The 21,729-nt window shown below is 43.1% G+C and overlaps 1 protein-coding gene across 1 annotated transcript in view; it reads right to left on the bottom strand.

Annotated features, from left to right (window-relative positions):
* Positions 1–21,729, bottom strand: part of PEMT (phosphatidylethanolamine N-methyltransferase) — a 297,675-nt gene that overhangs the window by 268,614 nt on the left and 7,332 nt on the right. The window contains exon 2 of the mRNA XM_082261246.1: positions 21,057–21,164. Coding sequence (XP_082117372.1) covers positions 21,057–21,149 — 93 coding nt within the window. The 5' untranslated portion in view covers positions 21,150–21,164. The remainder of the gene's footprint in view (positions 1–21,056; positions 21,165–21,729) is intronic.

The following is a 21,729-nucleotide window of genomic DNA, read 5'->3' as shown; positions in this document are numbered from 1 at the left end:
ACAAAGATTGAGTTCACTGCACCCCACAATGATTGTGTTCACTGCACCCCACAAAGATTGTGTTCACTGCACCTCACAAAGATTGTGTTCACTGCACCCCACAAAGATTCTGTTCACTGTACCCCACAAAGATTGTGTTCACTGCACCCTAAAAGGATGTTGTTCACTGCACCCCACAAAGATTGTGTTCACTGCACCCTAAAAGGATGTTGTTCACTGCACCCCAAAAAGATTGTGTTCACTGTACCCCCCCAAAGATTGTGTTCACTGCACCCCACAAAGATTGTGTTCACTGCACCCCAAAAAGATTGTGTTCACTGTACCCCCCAAAGATTGTGTTCACTGCACCCCAAAAAGATTGTGTTCACTGTACCCCCCAAAGATTGTGTTCACTGCACCCCACAAAGATTCTGTTCACTGTACCCCACAAAGATTGTGTTCACTGCACCCCAAAAAGATTGTGTTCACTGTACCCCCCCAAAGATTGTGTTCACTGCACCCCACAAAGATTCTGTTCACTGCACCCCACAAAGGATTTTGTTCACTGCACCCCAAAAAGATTGTGTTCACTGCACCCCAAAAAGGATTTTGATCACTGCACCCCAAAAAGGATGTTGTTCACTGCACCCCAAAAATGATTTTGTTCACTCCACCCCAAAAAGATTATGTTCACTGCACCCCACAAAGATTGTGTTCACTGCACCCCAAAAAGATTGTGTTCACTGTACCCCCCAAAGATTGTGTTCACTGCACCCCACAAAGATTCTGTTCACTGTACCCCACAAAGATTGTGTTCACTGCACCCCAAAAAGATTGTGTTCACTGCACCCCAAAAAGATTGTGTTCACTGCACCCCAAAAAGATTGTGTTCACTGCACCCCAAAAAGGATGTTGTTCACTCCACCCCAAAAAGATTGTGTTCACTGCACCCCACAAAGATTGTGTTCACTGCACCCCAAAAAGATTGTGTTCACTGCACCCCAAAAAGGATTTTGTTCACTGCACCCCAAAAAGGATTTTGTTCACTGCACCCCAAAAAGGATGTTGTTCACTCCACCCCAAAAAGATTGTGTTCACTGCACCCCAAAAAGATTGTGTTCACTGCACCCCACAAAGGATTTTGTTCACTGCACCCCAAAAAGATTGTGTTCACTGCACCCCAAAAAGGATGTTGTTCACTGCACCCCAAAAAGGATTTTGTTCACTGCACCCCAAAAAGATTGTGTTCACTGCACCCCACAAAGGATTTTGTTCACTGCACCCCACAAAGATTGTGTTCACTGCACACCAAAAAGGATTGTGTTCACTGCACCCCAAAAAGATTTTGTTCACTGCACCCCAAAAAGATTGTGTTCACTGCAGCCCAAAAAGATTGTGTTCACTGCAGCCCAAAAAGATTGTGTTCACTGCAGCCCAAAAAGATTGTGTTCACTACAGCTCACACACAGAAAAATGGATGTGGATCACTGACACCTGCCTATCTCCAATCCCACACCACACAGCAATATTGATTGTAGTTTGTAGAACACAGTTTCCCTAAAATTCAGCAGACTCTGTCCCTAACAGGATTGAGAAGAGATCGTAGATCAGGATTGAGTGCAGATTCACCCCACCCCCCACACAGCAATATCGATTGTAGTTTGTAGAAGACACTGACCCTATAATTCAGCAGACTCTATCCCTAAAATGCCTACAACTCGCCCTGCCTAAACACTCCGACCTGTCCCTCAATTCTATCCGGACACAAATGGTTTTTTCCTGCCTATCTTTCCCTAATCAGCAGCCAGCACATTGATGTGTGCTCTGTCCCTTAGCTAAGCAGCAGAATGACGCTGCTGCGGCGGCTGCCTCGAACTTATAAAGACTTGGTCACATGCTTCAGACGGCCAATCACAGCTACTAAGACATTTGCAGGCATGGCTGGGATGGCTTAAGGCACACCAGTTAAACGATTGTTGATTGGCTGTTGAAAGCCCGCCATGAAAAGAGCGCCAAAGCATGCAAAACCCGGAAATAAAACGACCGAACACGGATTTTTACCCGAACATACAGTAAAGTGTCCGTGTTCGGGTAAAAAAAATCCAATTATTCGGTACGAACACGAATAATACAGTCCGTGTTCGCTCAACACTAGTTACAAGGTCTCAGGTGTGAATGGGGAGCAGATGTGTTAAATTTGGTGTTATCGCTCTCACTCTCTCATACTGGTCACTGGAAGTTCAACATGGCACCTCATGGCAAAGAACTTTCTGAGGATCTGAAAAAAAAGAATTGTTGCTCTACATAAAGATGGCCTAGACTATAAGAAGATTACCAAGACCCTGAAACTGAGCTGCAGCACGGTGGCAAGGACCATACAGTGGTTTAACAGGACAGGTTCCACTAAGAACAGGCATTGCCATGGTCAACCAAAGAGGTTGAGTGCACGTGCTCAGTGTCATACCCAGAGGTTGTCTTTGGGAAATAGACGTATGAGTGCTGCCAGCATTTCTGTCCAGCTCTCCTAGAGTAACTGCCTGTCTCCTGGAATCTCCTCCATGCTCTTGAAACTGTGCTGGGAGATACAGCAGCAGTGTGTGTGTGTGTGTGTATGTATGTATGTATGCATGCATGCATGTATGTATGTATGTATGTATGTGTGTGTGTGTGTTCCTGCACACAGCGGCCACCCTGTAGCAGTAAAACCGCTAGTAGTGGTTAAAGCACAACTACACTACACATCTAAGCACTACAAACCAAAAGTGCTATTCAAATCATTTTTAGAATTCAATGCAAACTCCCCAATCCAACTAAATCTCAATTGGGTTTAGAGGCCATCTTTGTAATGGCAGCCTAAGGCCCCTTTCATACAAGGAGTCCGTTCAGATCCGCCTGTCAGTTTTTTTTGGCGGATCTGAACGGACACACCATGCATCTCTATGGGGCATCGGATGTCAGTGGAGACATGTCCGCTGACATCTCATCCGATATGATCCGTCAAAACCTGACGGATGGAAACCCTAATTTCCATCTGTCTGGTGGATCGGATGAGAACGGACAGATGGTCCGTTCCCATCTGATTCCCCCATAGAAAAGAATGGGTACCTGGCAGCTGTGTCTCCGCACACAGCGCGGAGACACAGCTGTCATCCGCCTAGTCAGTGGGGGATCGGCGGATCAATCCCCCGCTGAGAAAAACTGAGTCCGCCTGACGGACTCCATGTGTGAAAGGGGCCTAAAGGAGGACCACCAAAGTCTATTTTTGACCTTAAGTGCCGGTTCACACTTGTGCGATGCGGGAACGCTGCGAATATGCAGCGTGTTCCCGCATCGCATCCGTACATCTGGCAGTTCACACTGCCATATACGATACGCTGGGGGTGTCAATTAAAAGTTAACGACACCCCCAGTTGCGATCGCATATCGCAGTGCGATCTGCAAGTTCGCACCAAATCGGATCGCACAAGTGTGAAAAACTGTGCGATCCGATTCTGATGCGGCTCAAAAAAAGCCTCATGTGCGAGTTTGCCGCACATGAGATCGCATGTAATGAAGCAGCATTACATGCGATCTCGCAAACCGCACAAGTGTGAACCGACACTAAAAGGCTGAGAAAGAAAATAAAATATTTTCATATAGTTACATTTTTTTGGTTCTTTTTAGAACTGTATCTGGCCCCCTTTTTAGCTTGAAATAGTTTGTGACTGATTGACTCTTCAGTTCAGGTAGACTTTTGAAGCCTATAATTAGAAAGATCCACACAATCACATCCAAATATTGGAGATTGAAGTGAAGTTAGTAATCAGGGATGAGTGGTAGAGCATAGAATGACTCCAAGCATTTTGAGGAAAATTGCTTACTCATAATGATCGTGTGTGCTTATGAGTAAGCTCTTCTGCATGAAACCCATTTAAGGCTCTTAGTGGAATATTGCTGATACCTGCCTTTTGTCTGTGAAGGATCTCATTTATCCAAGTCATGGGATCTAGTAATAATGGTCAGATTCACCTGGATCTCATTTATCCAAGTCATGGGATCTAGTAATAATGGTCAGATTCACCTGGATCTCATTTATCCAAGTCATGGGATCTAGTAATAATGGTCAGATTCACCTGGATCTCATTTATCCAAGTCATGGAATCTAGTAATAATGGTCAGATTCACCTGGATCTCATTTATCCAAGTCATGGAATCTAGTAATAATGGTCAGATTCACCTGGATCTCATTTATCCAAGTCATGGGATCTAGTAATAATGGTCAGATTCACCTGGATCTCATTTATCCAAGTCATGGGATCTAGTAATAATGGTCAGATTCACCTGGAACTCATTTATCCAAGTCATGGAATCTAGTAATAATGGTCAGATTCACCTGGATCTCATTTATCCAAGTCATGGGATCTAGTAATAATGGTCAGATTCACCTGGATCTCATTTATCCAAGTCATCGAATCTAGTAATAATGGTCAGATTCACCTGGATCTCATTTATCCAAGTCATGGGATCTAGTAATAATGGTCAGATTCACCTGGATCTCATTTATCCAAGTCATGGGATCTAGTAATAATGGTCAGATTCACCTGGATCTCATTTATCCAAGTCATGGGATCTAGTAATAATGGTCAGATTCACCTGGATCTCATTTATCCAAGTCATGGAATCTAGTAATAATGGTCAGATTCACCTGGATCTCATTTATCCAAGTCATGGGATCTAGTAATAATGGTCAGATTCACCTGGATCTCATTTATCCAAGTCATGGGATCTAGTAATAATGGTCAGATTCACCTGGATCTCATTTATCCAAGTCATGGGATCTAGTAATAATGGTCAGATTCACCTGGATCTCATTTATCCAAGTCATGGTATCTAGTAATAATGGTCAGATTCACCTGGATCTCATTTATCCAAGTCATGGGATCTAGTAATAATGGTCAGATTCACCTGGATCTCATTTATCCAAGTCATGGGATCTAGTAATAATGGTCAGATTCACCTGGAACTCATTTATCCAAGTCATGGAATCTAGTAATAATGGTCAGATTCACCTGGATCTCATTTATCCAAGTCATGGGATCTAGTAATAATGGTCAGATTCACCTGGATCTCATTTATCCAAGTCATGGGATCTAGTAATAATGGTCAGATTCACCTGGATCTCATTTATCCAAGTCATGGGATCTAGTAATAATGGTCAGATTCACCTGGATCTCATTTATCCAAGTCATGGGATCTAGTAATAATGGTCAGATTCACCTGGATCTCATTTATCCAAGTCATGGAATCTAGTAATAATGGTCAGATTCACCTGGATCTCATTTATCCAAGTCATGGGATCTAGTAATAATGGTCAGATTCACCTGGATCTCATTTATCCAAGTCATGGGATCTAGTAATAATGGTCAGATTCACCTGGATCTCATTTATCCAAGTCATGGGATCTAGTAATAATGGTCAGATTCACCTGGATCTCATTTATCCAAGTCATGGTATCTAGTAATAATGGTCAGATTCACCTGGATCTCATTAATCCAAGTCATGGGATCTAGTAATAATGGTCAGATTCACCTGGATCTCATTTATCCAAGTCATGGGATCTAGTAATAATGGTCAGATTCACCTGGATCTCATTTATCCAAGTCATGGGATCTAGTAATAATGGTCAGATTCACCTGGATCTCATTTATCCAAGTCATGGGATCTAGTAATAATGGTCAGATTCACCTGGATCTCATTAATCCAAGTCATGGGATCTAGTAATAATGGTCAGATTCACCTGGACTTGTTTTGTAATAATAAAGACATCACGCTACCTATTAAAGCAGCTTCTATAGCTCTAATCATTGAATATCAATGAATATTCTTTAAAGAAACACGGGTAACTCAGTCTCCATAATGCCATCACCATGGGATGTGTCTAGTTGATTGACTCTCTAAGATGGAAAAGATTGTGCGACCTTCTTGTTCTAATTTCATGGTCTAAATCATGAAGATGCCATGAAGTCTGGGCAGGTATTAATGGTTCCATGGATGAAGGTGTGAATTATTGGGGTAGAGAGCTTAAAACAGCCTTATATGTGGGTGAGAGATGGTTTAGAAGGAACCTGCTCATTTAGGGATGGGTATTCCAATGTGACGTACTGTAAATGTCCTTTATCATGCTTCTTGCAAAACAAAAGTCCTCTCTGTTAGGGATGATCGAATGGTTCAGGTCGACCATCGGTTCGACCCGAACATTGACTGTTCGAAATTCGGCCAAATTCCGAACTTTTTGCTGAAAAAGTTCGGAATTCAGCAACCAGAACCGACCAAAATGCAATGGGACAAAAGCCCGTGATTGAACCAGAAACATTAGTAAAAGCCAATTGAGGGGGCAGGAGAATGCTAGGAATGTGATTGGAGTGACTAGGGGGTCCAGAGGCCAATCATTAGTGAATACGCCCCCCAGTATACAAGATAGCCCCGCCAAATTGCTAGCATTTTCATACAGGGCTGTGGAAGAGAATGGAAGCAGTTCTGTTACTTCTGCTTCAAAGTGTCATTTAGCAATTATTAGTGTGAGGAAAGGGATATCTAGTGTAGTTAGGGTGCTATTTTCCACTATAGTTAGATTTAATAATCTAGTTTCTGTAGGAAAAGTGTTAAGTGTCAGGGTGACCGTAGTGTAGTGTAGGGTTAACTGACTGACTGCTATGGAAGGGTGACAAAACCCTTCCATGTCAGGGTGACAGCTATAGAGAAAAGCTTGTTTCTCTTAGAACACTTATAGAAACGGATAGTGGCTTCGCCCCTGTCACCCGGCTTTTTGTTGCAGGCGTTTATAGGGCTTTTTTGAGGACATGTTTGGAGTCAGGCATGACATCTGAACTTCTGTGTAGGGGTATATATACACACACACATGTATATATACACCTACACACATATAGGTGCTAAAGTAGCAGAAACCTATGCTTGCGCTAATGAAATAATTAACAGGCATATGTCTCCGCTCCTATCACACCTATATATGTGTATAAATACATAAATGCCCAGGGGTGTTGCAGGAGCTTTTTTGGGCATTTTTTGGGGGTCTTTGGAGGCAGGCATAACATCTGAACTTGTGTATAGGGGTATATATACACACACACTTATATGTATTTATACACATATATAGGTGTGATAGGAGCGGAGACATATGCCTGTTAATTATTTAATTAGCGCAAGCATAGGTTTCTGCTACTTTCACACCTATATATGTGTATGTGTATATATACATACATGTGTGTGTGTGTGTGTGTATATACACCCCTACACATAAGTTCAGATGTCATGCCTGACTCCAAACATGTCCTCAAAAAAGCCCAATAAAACGCCTGCAACAAAAAGCCGGGTGTAAAAGTAGCGGAGCCACTATCCTGTTCTGCAAGCAAGCTTTCTAAAATGACCCTGGTGAGCCAATTCCTTGGATCACAAGTGTCCCCCCCCCCCCCCCTCCTCCCCTCTTGAAAGTTCAGCTCAAAGTCGGTTATGTAAAACTAACCCAATTTACTTGGGGACATGCCTGGCCAATAGAGTTGGGTTAGACTCAGGATCTTCACATAACATGGCACAATGCCGACTAATCTGATTCTCAAACATTGAACTGAAAGCCACACTTCTGTCTTGTGGTGCCAAGAATGCAGCGTCTATGGCACGGTCAGGATATGTAATTGGCTCATGTCGGGATTTAGACAACAAAGACATTATACATGCTGATAGGAGCAGAGGTATATGGTTCCAAGGACCTCCCAATGAGATGCCATGAAGAAACAAACTTATAACTGCACGGATACTGTACATTAAGTCCTATGCCTAGGGAGAACCATCTTGAATATTTTGGGTTTTTATTAGTCCCATCTCCAAGGCTGTCTTCCTGACCATGACATCTAGTAAGACTTTGACCTGGAGCACATGTGCAGGACTTTACTAACAGCATCCACACTGCTTCTCTTCCAAGGCAGCTGTGTTGGGACTATAGCCCATGACAACCCAAGACATCAGAAAAAAAAAACATATCTTATACATTTGTCACAGATCCATTTATTCAAAAAAGAATAAAAAAAATGTTTTTTTCTTTTAACCACTTCAATAGTGGACACTTTTACCCCTTTCTTGCCCAGGCCAATTTTCAGCTTTCAGCGCGGTTGTAATTTGAATAACAATTGCACGGTCATGCAACACTGTACCCAAACTAAATTTTTATAATTTTGTTCACACAACTAAAGATTTTGTTTGGTGGTATATAATCCCCATTGGGTTTTTTACTTTTTGCTAATTTAACAAAAAAAGACTGAATATTTTGGGGGGAAAAAAAAAAAGTTTTTCGTTGTTTCCGTTATAAAATTTTGCAAAAAAAATAATTGTCCTTCATAAATCTAGTCCAAAATGTATTCTGTTACATTTCTTTGGTGAAAAGAACACAAATCAGTGTATAATTTTTAGTCTGTAGGAAAGTTATACAGTCCACAAACTATAGTATACAGTGCATCCGGAAAGTATGCACAGCGCTTCACTTTTTCCACATTTTGTTATGTTACAGCCTTATTCCAGAATGGATTAAGTTCATCATTTTACTCAAAATTCTACAAACAATACCCCATAATGACAATGTGAAAGAAGTTTGTTTGAAATCTTTGCAAATTAAAAAAAAATCACATGTACATAAATATTCACACCCTTTGCTCAATACTATGTTGAAGCACCTTTGGCACCAATTACAGCCTCAAGTCTTTTGGAGTATAATGCTACAAGCTTGGCACACCTATTTTTGGGCAGTTTCTCCCCTTCTTTGCAGGTCTAATCAAGTTCCATCAGGTTGGATGCGGAGCATCAGTGCACAGTCATTTTCAGATCTATCCAGAGATGTTTAATCGGGTTCACGTCTGGGCTCTGGCTGGGCCACTCAAGGACATTCACAGAGTTGTCTTGTAGCCACTTTGTTATATTGGCTGTTGTCTAGGGTCATTGTTCTGTTGGAAGACGAACCTTCACACCAATCTGAGGTCCAGAGCGCTCTGGAGCAGGTTTTCATCAAGGATGTTTCTATACATTGCTGCATTCATCTTTCCCTCGATCCTGACTAGTCTCCCAGTTTCTGCCGCTGAAAAAGATCCCCAAAGCATGATGCTGCCACCACCATAATTCACTGTAGGGATGGTATTGGCCAGGTAAGGAGCGGTGCCTGGTTTCCTCCAGACATGACGCTTGCCATTCAGGGCAAAGAGTTCAATCTTTGTTTCATCAGACTAGAGGATTTTGTTTCTCATGGTCTGAGTCCTTCAGGTACCTTTTGGTAAACTCCAGGCAGGCTGTCATGTGCCTTTTACTGAGGAGTGGCTTCCATTTGGCCACTCTACCGTAGAAGCCTGATTGGTAGAGCTCTGCAGAGATGGTTGTCCTTCTGGAAGGTTCTCCTCTCTCCACAGAAAAATGCTGGAGCTCTGTCAGAGTGACCATCGGGTTCTTGGTCACCTCCCTGACTAAGGCCCTTCTCCCCGATTACTCAATTTGGCCAGGCAGCCCACTCTAAGAAGAGTCCTGGCTGTTTCAAACTTCTTCCATTTACGAATGATGGAGGCCACTGTGCTCATTGGGTCCTTCAATGCTTAAAAAAAAAAAATTCTGTACCCTTCCCCAGATCTGTGCCTCGATACAATCCTGTCTCTGAGGTCTACTGACAATTCCTTGGACTTCATGGCTTGGTTTGTGCTCTGACATGTTCTATTAACTGTGGGACCTTATATAGACAGGTGTGTGCCTTTCCAAACCATGTCCGATAAACTGAATTTACCACAGGTGGACTCCAATCAAGTTGTAGCAACATCTCAAGGATGATCAGTGGAAACAGGATGCACCTGAGCTCAATTTTGAGTGTCATGGCAAAGGCTGTGAATACCTATGTACATGTGTATTTTTTTATTTTTAATAAATTTGCAAAGATTTTAAACCTACTTCTTTCACGTTGTCATTATGGGGTATTGTTTGTACGACTTTGAGGAAAATAATGAATTCAATCCATTTTGGAATAGGACTGTAACATAAAATGTGAAAAAGTTAAGCGCTGTGAATACTTTCCGGATGCACTGTATATCTGAAAATGTATCAATCCTGATGTACTAATGGACCATTTCATTTCTTGAGGCTCTAAAATGCCAGGACAGTAGAAATACCCCCAAATGTCCCCTTTTTGGAAAGTAAACAGTCCAAGGTACTTAGTAAGAGGCATGGGAGGTTTTTTGAAGTTGTGAATTTTTGTCATTTTTTGGAAAATAAAGAAATTAGAAAAAAAAAAAATTTAATTTTTTTTTATTACATTTTGTCATCATACAACTGGTGTGGGGGTGATCAGGGACACTGACTGGTGACAGTACGAGGAAAAAAAAAATAATTTTGTTTTTAATTTTATTACATTTTGTTTTCATTTTTTTCTTTTTTACACACTGTGACCACAGCAATATCATTTTACCATAGTAACATTGTACTACTCTGGGGAGGTGATGAGGGTTTTTATTTTTTGTGGATAGATAGAGTTTGGTGCGGAGGAACTTGACTGGCCTGCACAGTCAAGGTTGAGTCCTGACCTCAACCCAATAGAACATCTTTGGGATGAATTAGAGCACAGACTGCGAGCCAGGGCTTCTCCAACATCAGCCCCTAACCTCACAAATGTGCTTCTCAAAGAATGGTCCAACATTCTGTTGGAAGAATGGGCTAAGTCAGGAATCTTTCACTAAATGTAGCCGTAATATATATGTATGTGAACCTAGAAATGTAGATAGAGGTAATACATTATATAAATCGCAGTAGTTAGAGTGATGCTTTAGGATAACCTATTCTCTAGTAAATGTTCTCATTATTGGTTTCTATACCCCCCTCCCCCCTCTCCATAATGAATTTGTGTGTTTCTTATTCCTACAGACTTTAACCACTTAAGCCCCGGAAGATTTTACCCCCATTCCGACCAGGGGGTATTTTGCGATTCAGCACTGCGTGACTTTAACGGACAGTTGCGCGGTCGTGCGACGCTGTACCTAAACAAATTTGGCGTCCTTTTTTTCCCACAAACAGAGCTTTCTTTTGGTGGTATTTGATCACCTGTGCGATTTTTTGATCACGCGCTATAAACAAAAAAAGAGCGTCAATTTTGCAAAAATAGCAATATTTTTCACATTTTTGTATATGAAATTCCCCCAAAAAAATGTAAAAATCAAAATTTTTTAACATTTTCGGCCAATTTGTTTTATGCTACCTATGTTTGGTAAAAAAAAAAAAAAAAAAAATCGCAAAAAGCGTATTTTGATTGGTTTGCGCAAAAGTTATCGCGTTTACTAACAAAGGGAAAGATTTTTGTCATTTTTGTTGTTTTTTTTTTAACGCATAATGGCGGCGATCTGCGATTTTTTTTGCGGTACTGCGACATTGCGGCAGACAGATCGGAACCTTGACTGACATTTGTGACACTTTTGGGGTTACCAGTGACATTTCTACAGTAATCAGTGCTATACATATGCACTGTTACTGTAAAAATACACTGGTAGTGAAGGGGTTAACTTTATTTGGGAGGGAGGGGCTGTGTGTGTCCCTAGGGGCGTGCTTTCTACTGTGATTGGCTGTGGCTTGAGCTGTAAGGACACTGATCAACGGATCTACATACTAGATCCGTGTGATCAGTGTCTTTACAGCGAGGAGAATGAAAGGTGGCTTGTTTACACAAGCTGCCTGACATTCTCCCTCTCCCCCGCCGATCGCCGAGTGACCGGCGGACATCGGGTCCGCTGGTCACACGCGCGGGGGGTCCGTGACCACGCGGGAGCGCGCTTGCTCCCTAGACCCTCACAAGCTAGTGACGTAGCCCTACCTCACTTTGCCTGTGAGGGGCTCACTGCCGACGTAGATCGGCGTTAGGCAGTCGGCAAGTGGTTAAAAAACCTTGAGAGATTCGTGCTGAAACGGTCTGACTTGCTCAAATTTCAGGGTCACATCCTCTCATTTATCTGGGGGAACAAGAGACCTAGGGTGAACAAAAGAACGTTGTATACCCCTAAAGCCAGGGGTGGTCTAGGGTTGCCGGACCTGCTGAACTACTATTATGCGGCACAACTGTCCCAGTTGGTGCGATTTCACTCTGAAGGGTCCCCGGCGGCCTGGATGGAGTTGGAAGCTAGCTCAGTCCCTGGCCTGGCGGTCTCCAATGTTGTGTGGTTGTCGCCTAGGGATCAACCTCCCATTCCGTGCCCGGCCTTGTCTCATTTCTTGGCCATATGGGATCGCTTGTCCAGGACACGTGGTTTTAAATCCCTGCACGCCCCCTTGGCCCCCATTCTTACCAACAGCGGGTTCCCCCCGGGTCTCTCCCCCAGATCCTTTCAGTGGTGGACAAATAAGGGGCTGCTCCGCATAGCGGACTTTTGTGACCATAGGGGTATCCTTAAACGTCAGCAGTTGATAGATAAATATGCCCTGCCTGTATCTGAATATTATCGGTTTGCACAAATTGATCATTACCTGCGGTCCCTGTCTCGCCTGTCCGACCTGACCACCATGACTTCCATGGAATATTTGTGCCGTAAATATGACAAACTACAGGGGTATATATCTATGATTTATAATATACTCGCGGACTCGCCTCTGAAGCTTCCTTATATGGAACGGTGGGAGACGGATGTCCAGGAGGTCGTGGAGTTGGCGGACTGGCATGCCATGGCCCAGGAGGATTCCAGGTCTCTAGTTAATACTTCCATCATTGAGGCTAATTATAAAGTACTCCTGCGTTGGTACATGGTACCAGCCAGGATTGCATCCTTTGTGCCAGCAGCATCCCCTCTGTGTTTTCGGGGGTTGTGGCCAAGAAGGCACAATATTTCATGTTGGTGGCAATTCCCTAAGGTCAGACGCTTTTGGATTAGAGTGTATAATTTCATCTACACTCTCACACAAGTGAATCTGATCAAGTCCCCTCAGCAGGCCCTATTGGGCAGAAAGGTGGACGCAGCCACTAGGGCGCAGAGGCGGCTCATTACGTTCATATTTACTGCAGCGAAAATAACAATAGCGAGATCCTGGTAGTCTCCTACTATACCATTTGAGCAGCTTAGGCACAAACTGAACTGAGCGCTTAACAGCACAATTGGAAGACAAAATGCGCGGGTTTGACAAGGTATGGGAATCGTGGATTAACCGCTTGCCGACCGCCGCAAGTAGATTTACTGCGGCGGTCAGCCCCTGCCAGGCAGAGTGACGTTAATTAACGTCACTAGCCTGGGAGGGTCTGGGGAGCGAGCGCACGCCCGCGGAGGCGCACTCCCGCTCCCGCGCGGTCACGGACCCCCCCGCGCGTGTGACTGGCGGACCCGATGTCCGCCGGTCACTCGGCGATCGGCGGGGGAGAGGGAGAAAGTCAGGCGGCTTGTGTAAACAAGCCACCTGTCATTCTCCTCGGTGTAAAGACACTGATCACACGGATCTACTATGTAGATCCGTTGATCAGTGTCCTTACAGCTCAAGCCACAGCCAATCACAATAGAAAGCACGCCCCTAGGGACACACACAGCCCCTCCCTCCCATATAAAGTTAACCCCTTCACTACCAGTGTATTTTTACAGTAACAGTGCATATATATAGCACTGATTACTGTAGAAATGTCACTGGTAACCCCAAAAGTGTCAAAAATGTCAGTCAAGGGTCCGATCTGTCCGCCGCAATGTTGCAGTACCGCAAAAAAAAAAAAAAATCGCAGATCGCCGCCATTACGCGTTAAAAAAAAAAAACAAACAAAAATGACAAAAATCTTTCCCTTTGTTAGTAAACGCGATAACTTTTGCGCAAACCAATAAAAATACGCTTTTTGCGATTTTTTTTACCAAACATAGGTAGGATAAAACAAATTGGCCGAAAATGTTAAATTTTGATTTTTACATTTTTTTTGGGGGAATTTCATATAAAAAAATGTGAAAAATATTGTTATTTTTGCAAAATTTACGCTCTTTTTTTGTTTATAGCGCAAAAAGTAAAAAGTAAAAATCGCACAGGTGATCAAATACCACCAAAAGAAAGCTCTGTTTGTGGGAAAAAAAGGACGTCAAATTCGTTTAGGTATAGCGTCGCACAAACGCGCAATTGTCCGTTAAAGTCACGCAGTGCCGAATCGCAAAATACCCCCTGGCAGGAAAATCCTCCGGGGCTTAAGTGGTTAACTATCTCACGGGGGGTGCCTGAGAGATTTGGGTGGGTCTGGGGGAGCGGGGTCGGGTCTTTCTTCTCTTCCTTTTTCCTCCTTTCTTCTCTAGGCTCTCTTTCCAATTCTCTCTTTGTACAACTTCTCACCACTGCTTATATGAGGTTTTCAGTGGTAACGTCTCCTAAAGGCTTTGTTACTCCTGTTCCCGGCTTCAGGCTAGGGCAGGACTCTGCAGGGTCACAAACTTGCCACTAGCCCTGGGATTTGCATCAAGAGGGGCCAAATATTTGGGTCAGCAGGACCTGTCTATCCATGGTAATGGTCTCTCCTGATACCTTATGGTTCCTGTTTTCTGTTACTTAGGTTATAGGCCTTTACCATGTTATTGTGCAGACCTCCTAGGGCCGTGTTGGCTGTTTGCTACTGATGTACCACTGCTCACAGTTATTTTGCACTGATTTTTATGTGTATTTTGCACTAATTTTATGTGTATTTTGTAAAATTTTCAATAAAAATCATTGAAAATAAAAAACCTTGAGCGATAAGGAAGAAGGATGCTACATTCCAAAGACCAATTTCTAGAACCAGCTCTGACCGGAGAGATTACAGCTAAAGTATGAGGACAGTTGTTTAACCGCTACTTTATGTGGTAATTGATTGGATGAAATATGCTATTACACTTTGGATCAGCCCAGAACACACCTATGCTTCATACATATTCATTACTATAAAAAGTGCATACTCTATTGTCTTTGTAGATTTTGAGACATGTGGCAGATTTGCACAGGCTGAACTCTGTACTTATTTTTATGTGCATGAAAATTAAATGGATCTACCTTGTTTTCCAAATTGCCGGTATTCAGTATTGAGTTCTTTAAATAAGAAACTCACACATTCCCATAGACACACTCCTAAACCCTGTGGACAGCCTTCCCAGAAGAGTTGAAGCTGTTATAGCTGCAAAGGGTGGGCCCACTCAACAGGGCCGCTGATAGGGGGGGGACCACCAGCCCTCTTGTAGGGGGCCCGAGCACACAGGGGGGGCCCACACAGAGAGGGGGATTAGTGATGGACAACAAATACAGAAATCTTCCTCCAGCACCTGAATCTGATCTGTCCCTCTCCCTGCTATTAGCTTTTATCTGTTGAGAAAGAGACAGTTGTCCCTCACTAATCCCCCTCCCTGTGTGGGCCCCCCTCCCAGCACTTATCTCTGCTCAGGAGTTTATTTGTAAATTGTAACTTTGTTTCTCTCTCTCTGTCTCTCTGATCACTGAGCTCCATCTGCCCAGCCTGTATATTTTTCTCATCTCATCTTCTTTTTTATTTAACATTTTTTTTTTTTTTTAGATTTAGCAGGAATTATGCGAGTTATGTTATATTTGTGTCTGATAATAGTGATTTTGTTGTAATTTTAGCTAAATATATCTTTAATATTTTCTTGGGGGGGCCCTGCCGGGTAGTCTGTATGGGGCCCGCGATTTCTAACACCAGCCCTGCCACTCAATATTGAACCCTACATACTAAGACCAGGATGCCATTAAAGTTCATGTGCCCCAATACTTTTGAGAATATAGTGTATGTGTGCTCATTTGCGTATATGCACAGGGGACAGGAATGCTTTTAAATTTTTGTTTATTATCAGGTTTATAAAAAATTGTGTTTGATCCTTTGCTTTCCTGGCTGAAACAGCCAGAAAAAAAAGACAGCTCTGAAACCAAAAGTTGCAAAGTCCTCGTTGCTTCACCACTGAGGAGATGGGGGGAACAGATGTTCCTCCATCTCCTCTGTTGACAGCCGTTCTGCCTCTCTATCATGGTCCCAGGCTCGCCTATGGAACGGAAGATCCCAGGAACCACCACAGTTGGGTCCGTCGCAGTGGTGTAAAAGTGATCATCAAAAGTAAATAGAAAAGTTGCCCAGATCACTTTTACCCGACAGCCAATCGCCGTCTGAAAAAAAAAAAATGGTACCAGGATCGCGGCTGCAGCCATGATCCTAGTATAACCACTTACTGTCCAGGATATTTATAGATGGTCGCTGTACGGCAAGTAGTAAGATACATTTTCATATTTATGTGGATGAAATAAATAAATACACACAAACACACAGGTAGCTTAGTTCATCTCTGACAGCTACTACTGGATATTTTTCCTTCAGCAGGACTAAAAAGGCACTCACAATTTCCTAATTAGAGCTAACAGTCATTTTTATCTTATCCTGAAGAGGTTTAAGTGAAGACAACCTCTCGACCGCAGACATAATGAAGCACATAATATCTTGTTGTCGGAGAACCAAGCGCATTTTTAAGAAGCTGCTAATGAGCAAGTCGTGACCGCCCCATAATGTGTGTTTAATGGATCAATAACAGTTAGAGAGGTTTTCAAATCTATGCACAAAGACCCACCATAGAAAGGTGCAGACAGGTGACCATCACAGTTTAGGAACATCTAATCGGGTTGGTCCACCTAGAACTGATATTTTAGTTGTTTATAGATGCTGGAGAGTTCCGCAATCTGATGCAATCATATTTTACATCTCTTGTGGATTACTATGTGCCCACCGATAGGAATGGGGCTGAAGACCAAACATCTGTTGCAGTACAAGTCAAGATGCGTTTACAGTATAAATGGCCAAATAATTAAAAGTGGGTCTTTTTTTTACCTTTTATTAGGGCTCGTTCACACCGAAAGACGGTGCAGGAAACTCACATTTACCACACCACCATACAGGTGCAATGCAATGTCCTGAATAAAAATACAGCATTGTAACCCCCCTCTTCCCATATATATCTGTTCCTCCACCTTTCACATGTGTCACCTCTCAGCCCCTACTTTCCTTATAGAGTTATCAGCCCACTTTACACTCTATACAGTATATCCATGTGTCCCTTCTCTCCATATGTATCCATTGTTCCACCCTTTACTCTATATCTCCATGTGTCCTCTCTCAGCCCCCGCTTCCCTTATAGATTCATCAGCCCACTTTACACTCTATATATCCATGTGTCCCTTCTCTCCATATGTATCCATTGTTCCACCCTTTACTCTATATCTCCATGTGTCCTCTCTCAGCCCCCGCTTCCCTTACAGATTCATCAGCCCACCTTACACTATCTCCATATGTATCCATTGTCCTACCCTTTACTCTATATCTCCATGTGTCCCCTCTCAGCCCCCGCTTCCCATATGTATCAATTTTCACACCTTTCACTCTATACATCTATGTGTCCCCTCTCTCCATATGTATCCATTGTACCACCCTTTACTCTATATCTCCATGTGTCCCCTCTCAGCCCCCGCTTCCCTTATAGATTCATCAGCCCACCTTACACTCTATATATCCATGTGTCCCCTCTCTTCATATGTATCCATTGTCCCACCCTTTATATCTCCATGTGTCCCCTCTCAGCCCCCGCTTCCCTTATAGATTCATCAGCCCAGCTTACACTCTATATATCCATGTGTCCCCTCTCTCCATATGTATCCATTGTCCCACCCTTTACTCTATATCTCCACGTGTCCCCTCTCAGCCCCTGCTTCCCTTACAGATTCATCAGCCCACCTTACATTCTATATATCCATGTGTTCCCTCTCTCCATTTGTATCCATTGTCCCACCCTTTTACTCTATATCTCCATGTGTCCCCTCTCAGCCCCCGCTTCCCATATTTATCCATTATCACATCTTTCACTCTATATATCTATGTGTCCCCTCTCTCCATATGTATCTATTGTCCCACCCTTTATTCTATATCTCCATGTGTCCCCTCTCAGCCCCTGTTTCCCTTACAGATTCATCAGCCCACCTTACATTCTATATATCCATGTGTCCCCTCTCTCCATTTGTATCCATTGTCCCACCCTTTTACTCTATATCTCCATGTGTCCCCTCTCAGCCCCCGCTTCCCATATTTATCCATTATCACACCTTTCACTCTATATATCTATGTGTCCCCTCTCTCCATATGTATCCATTGTCCCACCCTTTACTCTACATCTCCATGTGTCCCCTCTCAGCCCACCTTACATTCTATATATCCATGTGTCCCCTCTCTCCATTTGTATCCATTATCCCACCCTTTACTCTATATCTTCATGTGTCCCCTCTCAGCCCCCGCTTCCCCTATAGATCCTTCAGCTCCCCTTACACTCTATATATCCATGTGTCCTCTCTCTCCATATGTATCCATTGCCCCACACTTTACTATATCTCCATGTGTCCCCTCTCAGCCCCCGCTTCCCATATGTATCCATTGTCCCACCTTTCACTTTATATTTGTATATATCATAGGTAAAAAGGCGCTGGTAATCTTAATATATCACGTGTTATAAAAATTAATAGGTGATTTAAAGTGTAATATATGTGATTAAAAATTGCTACAAATATATATATGATCTACTATTGGTGCAATTAGCAAAGAAAAGTGCATACCAGTGCAATTTCAATTCAGAAGTGTTTGTGCTTCTCAAAGTAATCCACAAAGGTGTGGATCAGTGAACCAATAAATAGATATATAAAGAATTCCATACAAAAATCACATAAGAATATATAAAAATATAAATATGCTCCAAGTAGTGTTTAAAAGTCCAGGCAATAGCATGCAATCAAAATTGTGCTTGGTGGATTCTTATTAATCCCTTCACAGTGCTCCAGGTGCTGGGATGTGACAACCGTCAATTAAGAAGTGCTTGTGATTCTCAAAGTAAATTAATCCACAAAGGTGTGGATCAGTGAACCAATAAATAAATAAATATATAAAGAATTCCATACAAAAATCACATAAGGATATATAAAAAAATCACATAAGAATATATAAAAAAGTATAAATATATAAATGTGCTCCAAGTAGTGTTTAAAAGTCCAAGCAATAGCATGCAATCAAAATTGTGCTTGGTGAATTCTTATTAATCCATTCACAGTGCTCCAGGTGCTGGGATGTGACAACCGTGGCCTCTTACCAGCTAGCAGCAGGTCACAAGGACCCCCAACGCCTGTGATCCCTTTATTGGGTGGATCAGACCTCTCCTCGATTGCTTGGATCTCTGGCTCCTATATTACTCGAGTTGGACCATGTAGTCCCCCCATACACATAAAGATATAGAAGAACAAATAGCCTCCAATAGTGAAATACTGTTTTATTCTCCAAAAAACATACACTATAAGGTGACAATTAGCCTCTTACTATTTGTTGTGCCCTCCTGGCACTGGGCAATTCGGCAGTACAAAATCGTTTTTTTGGGTCTTAGGAAGATATTCTCCGGGGATCTGCAGCACCCTGTATCTCCTTTCCCCCTTTCTTTGTATTGCGGCGGTGGATGTGTATCCCAGCCTCTGTTCCGAATGCCTCTGTGTGTTACTTCCGGGTTAGCATTGACCACAATGCATTTCGCTTAACGAGCGTCCTCAGGCAGTCTCTTCCTAAGACCCAAAAAAACGATTTTGTACTGCCGAATTGCCCAGTGCCAGGAGGGCACAACAAATAGTAAGAGGCTAATTGTCACCTTATAGTGTATGTTTTTTGGAGAATAAAACAGTATTTCACTATTGGAGGCTATTTGTTCTTCTATATCTTTATGTGTATGGGGGGACTACATGGTCCAACTCGAGTAATATAGGAGCCAGAGATCCAAGCAATCGAGGAGAGGTCTGATCCACCCAATAAAGGGATCACAGGCGTTGGGGGTCCTTGTGACCTGCTGCTAGCTGGTAAGAGGCCACGGTTGTCACATCCCAGAAAGTATTGGGACACCTGCCTTTACATTAATGGAATGTCTTAGTCAGTAGGGTTCAATATTGAGTTGGCCCAACCTTTGCAGCTATAACAGCTTCAACTCTTCTGGGAAGGCTGTTCACAAGGTCACAAGGTTTAGGAGTGTGTCTATGGGAATGTCTGACCATTCTTCCAGAAGCACATTTGTTAGGTCAGGCACTGAGGTTGGACGAGAAGGCCTGGCTCGCAGTCTCCACTCTGATTCCAAAGGTGTTCTATCGGGTGGAGGTCGGGAGTCTGTGCAGACCAGTTAAGTTCCTCCACCCAAAACTCGCTCATCCATGTCTTTATGGGCCTTGCTTTTTTGCACTGGTGTCCAGTCATGCTGGAACAGGAAAGTGCCATCCCCAAATTGTTCCCTTCACTGGTACTAAGGGGCCAAGCCCAACCCCTGAAAAACAACCCCATGCCATAATCCCCCTTCCACCAAATGATTTGGAGGTGTAGCCCAATACTTTTGGCAATAAAGTGTAGATGAGCGAGTTTGGGGTGGAGGAACCTGACAGGCCTGCACAGAGTCCTGACCTCAACCTGATAGAACACCTTTGGGATGAATTCAAGCTACAAGCCAGGCCTCACAAATGCACTTCGGGAAGAATGGTGAAACATTCCCATAGACACACTCCTAAACCTTGTGGGCAGCCTTCCCAGAAGAGTTGAAGCTGTTATAGCTGCAAAGGGTGGGCCAACTCAATATTGAACCCCACTGACTAAGACTGGCATTCCATTAATGTAAAGGCAGGTGTCCCAATACTTTTGACAAAATAGTGTATGTGGTCTTCCCTGTTGCAGCATTGCTTGGCTTATACCTACAGGGAAGATAGAGTACATTCAAAGGGTTTCGAATTAGCTGGCAGTGTCTTAGCAACGTCCTAGCAACAAGCCAGGACAGGATGATGCCAGCTCTGGAAGTGTTTTGGTCAGACTTCAGGGGGTACATAATTAGCCTGCACCTATATTAAGGGCAATAATTAACTTTGGTCAGAGCTGCACACTTTTTTTTTTTTTTATCTACAGGTAACCCTTACCTGCACCTGCAGATTTTTGTAAAGGTTAACTAATCCTTTAAGGTAAAGAAGGGTTTAGGAACACTTTAAGTCAAGGAACTCACCACATTCCAAAAGAGCGGGTTGAAAATGATGCAGGCCACCGCAAACAGAAAATTGAACTCTTTAAAGTCCACGTACTGTGACATGTCAGCCATGGCGGAGAGGTTAATCTGCAAGAAAAGATGAAAACATGCGCTATTAGCTACAACAGCAATGTAGCCAACAGATGTACAGCTAAAGGCCCGTACACACGTACCGATCGTCGGCATACAAACGTCGGTGGACGAAGGATCTGCCGATTGTACGCGTGTTAGTATGGTGCCTCCGACAGATGTCTGCGCACAATCCGCGGACAAAAGTCTTTCGTGCAAACATGAAAATATTTGTATGCCGACACCAGAACGGACGATTGTTCGCCTGTCAGTACACAATTCGGCCGACAGACCGCAGATTTGCAAGACTGGGCATGCTCAGAAAATAGAAAACACAGGGAAAGTTAACCATTACATGACATCACTTCTGCAGTCGGCGGACAAAATTCTTGTGCTGTCCTTGTGCTGTCTTTGCACTTTTCAGCAGACACCGACATCCCGGGGAGAAAAGAGGAACATTTGTAAGCCGACCATCGGTACGTGTGTACGGGGCTTAACACATATATGTGTATACATATTAGTGATCGACCGATATTGTTTTTTTTAGTGCCGATACAGATATTTTGGTCATCGGATATCTCAG

This window comes from Pelophylax lessonae (genome assembly GCF_965119305.1).
Source record: "Pelophylax lessonae genome assembly, chromosome: 6".
NCBI lineage: Eukaryota > Metazoa > Chordata > Amphibia > Anura > Ranidae > Pelophylax > Pelophylax lessonae.
Note: the sequence above shows the minus strand (reverse complement) of the source record. Positions and strands in the feature narration are given on the sequence as shown.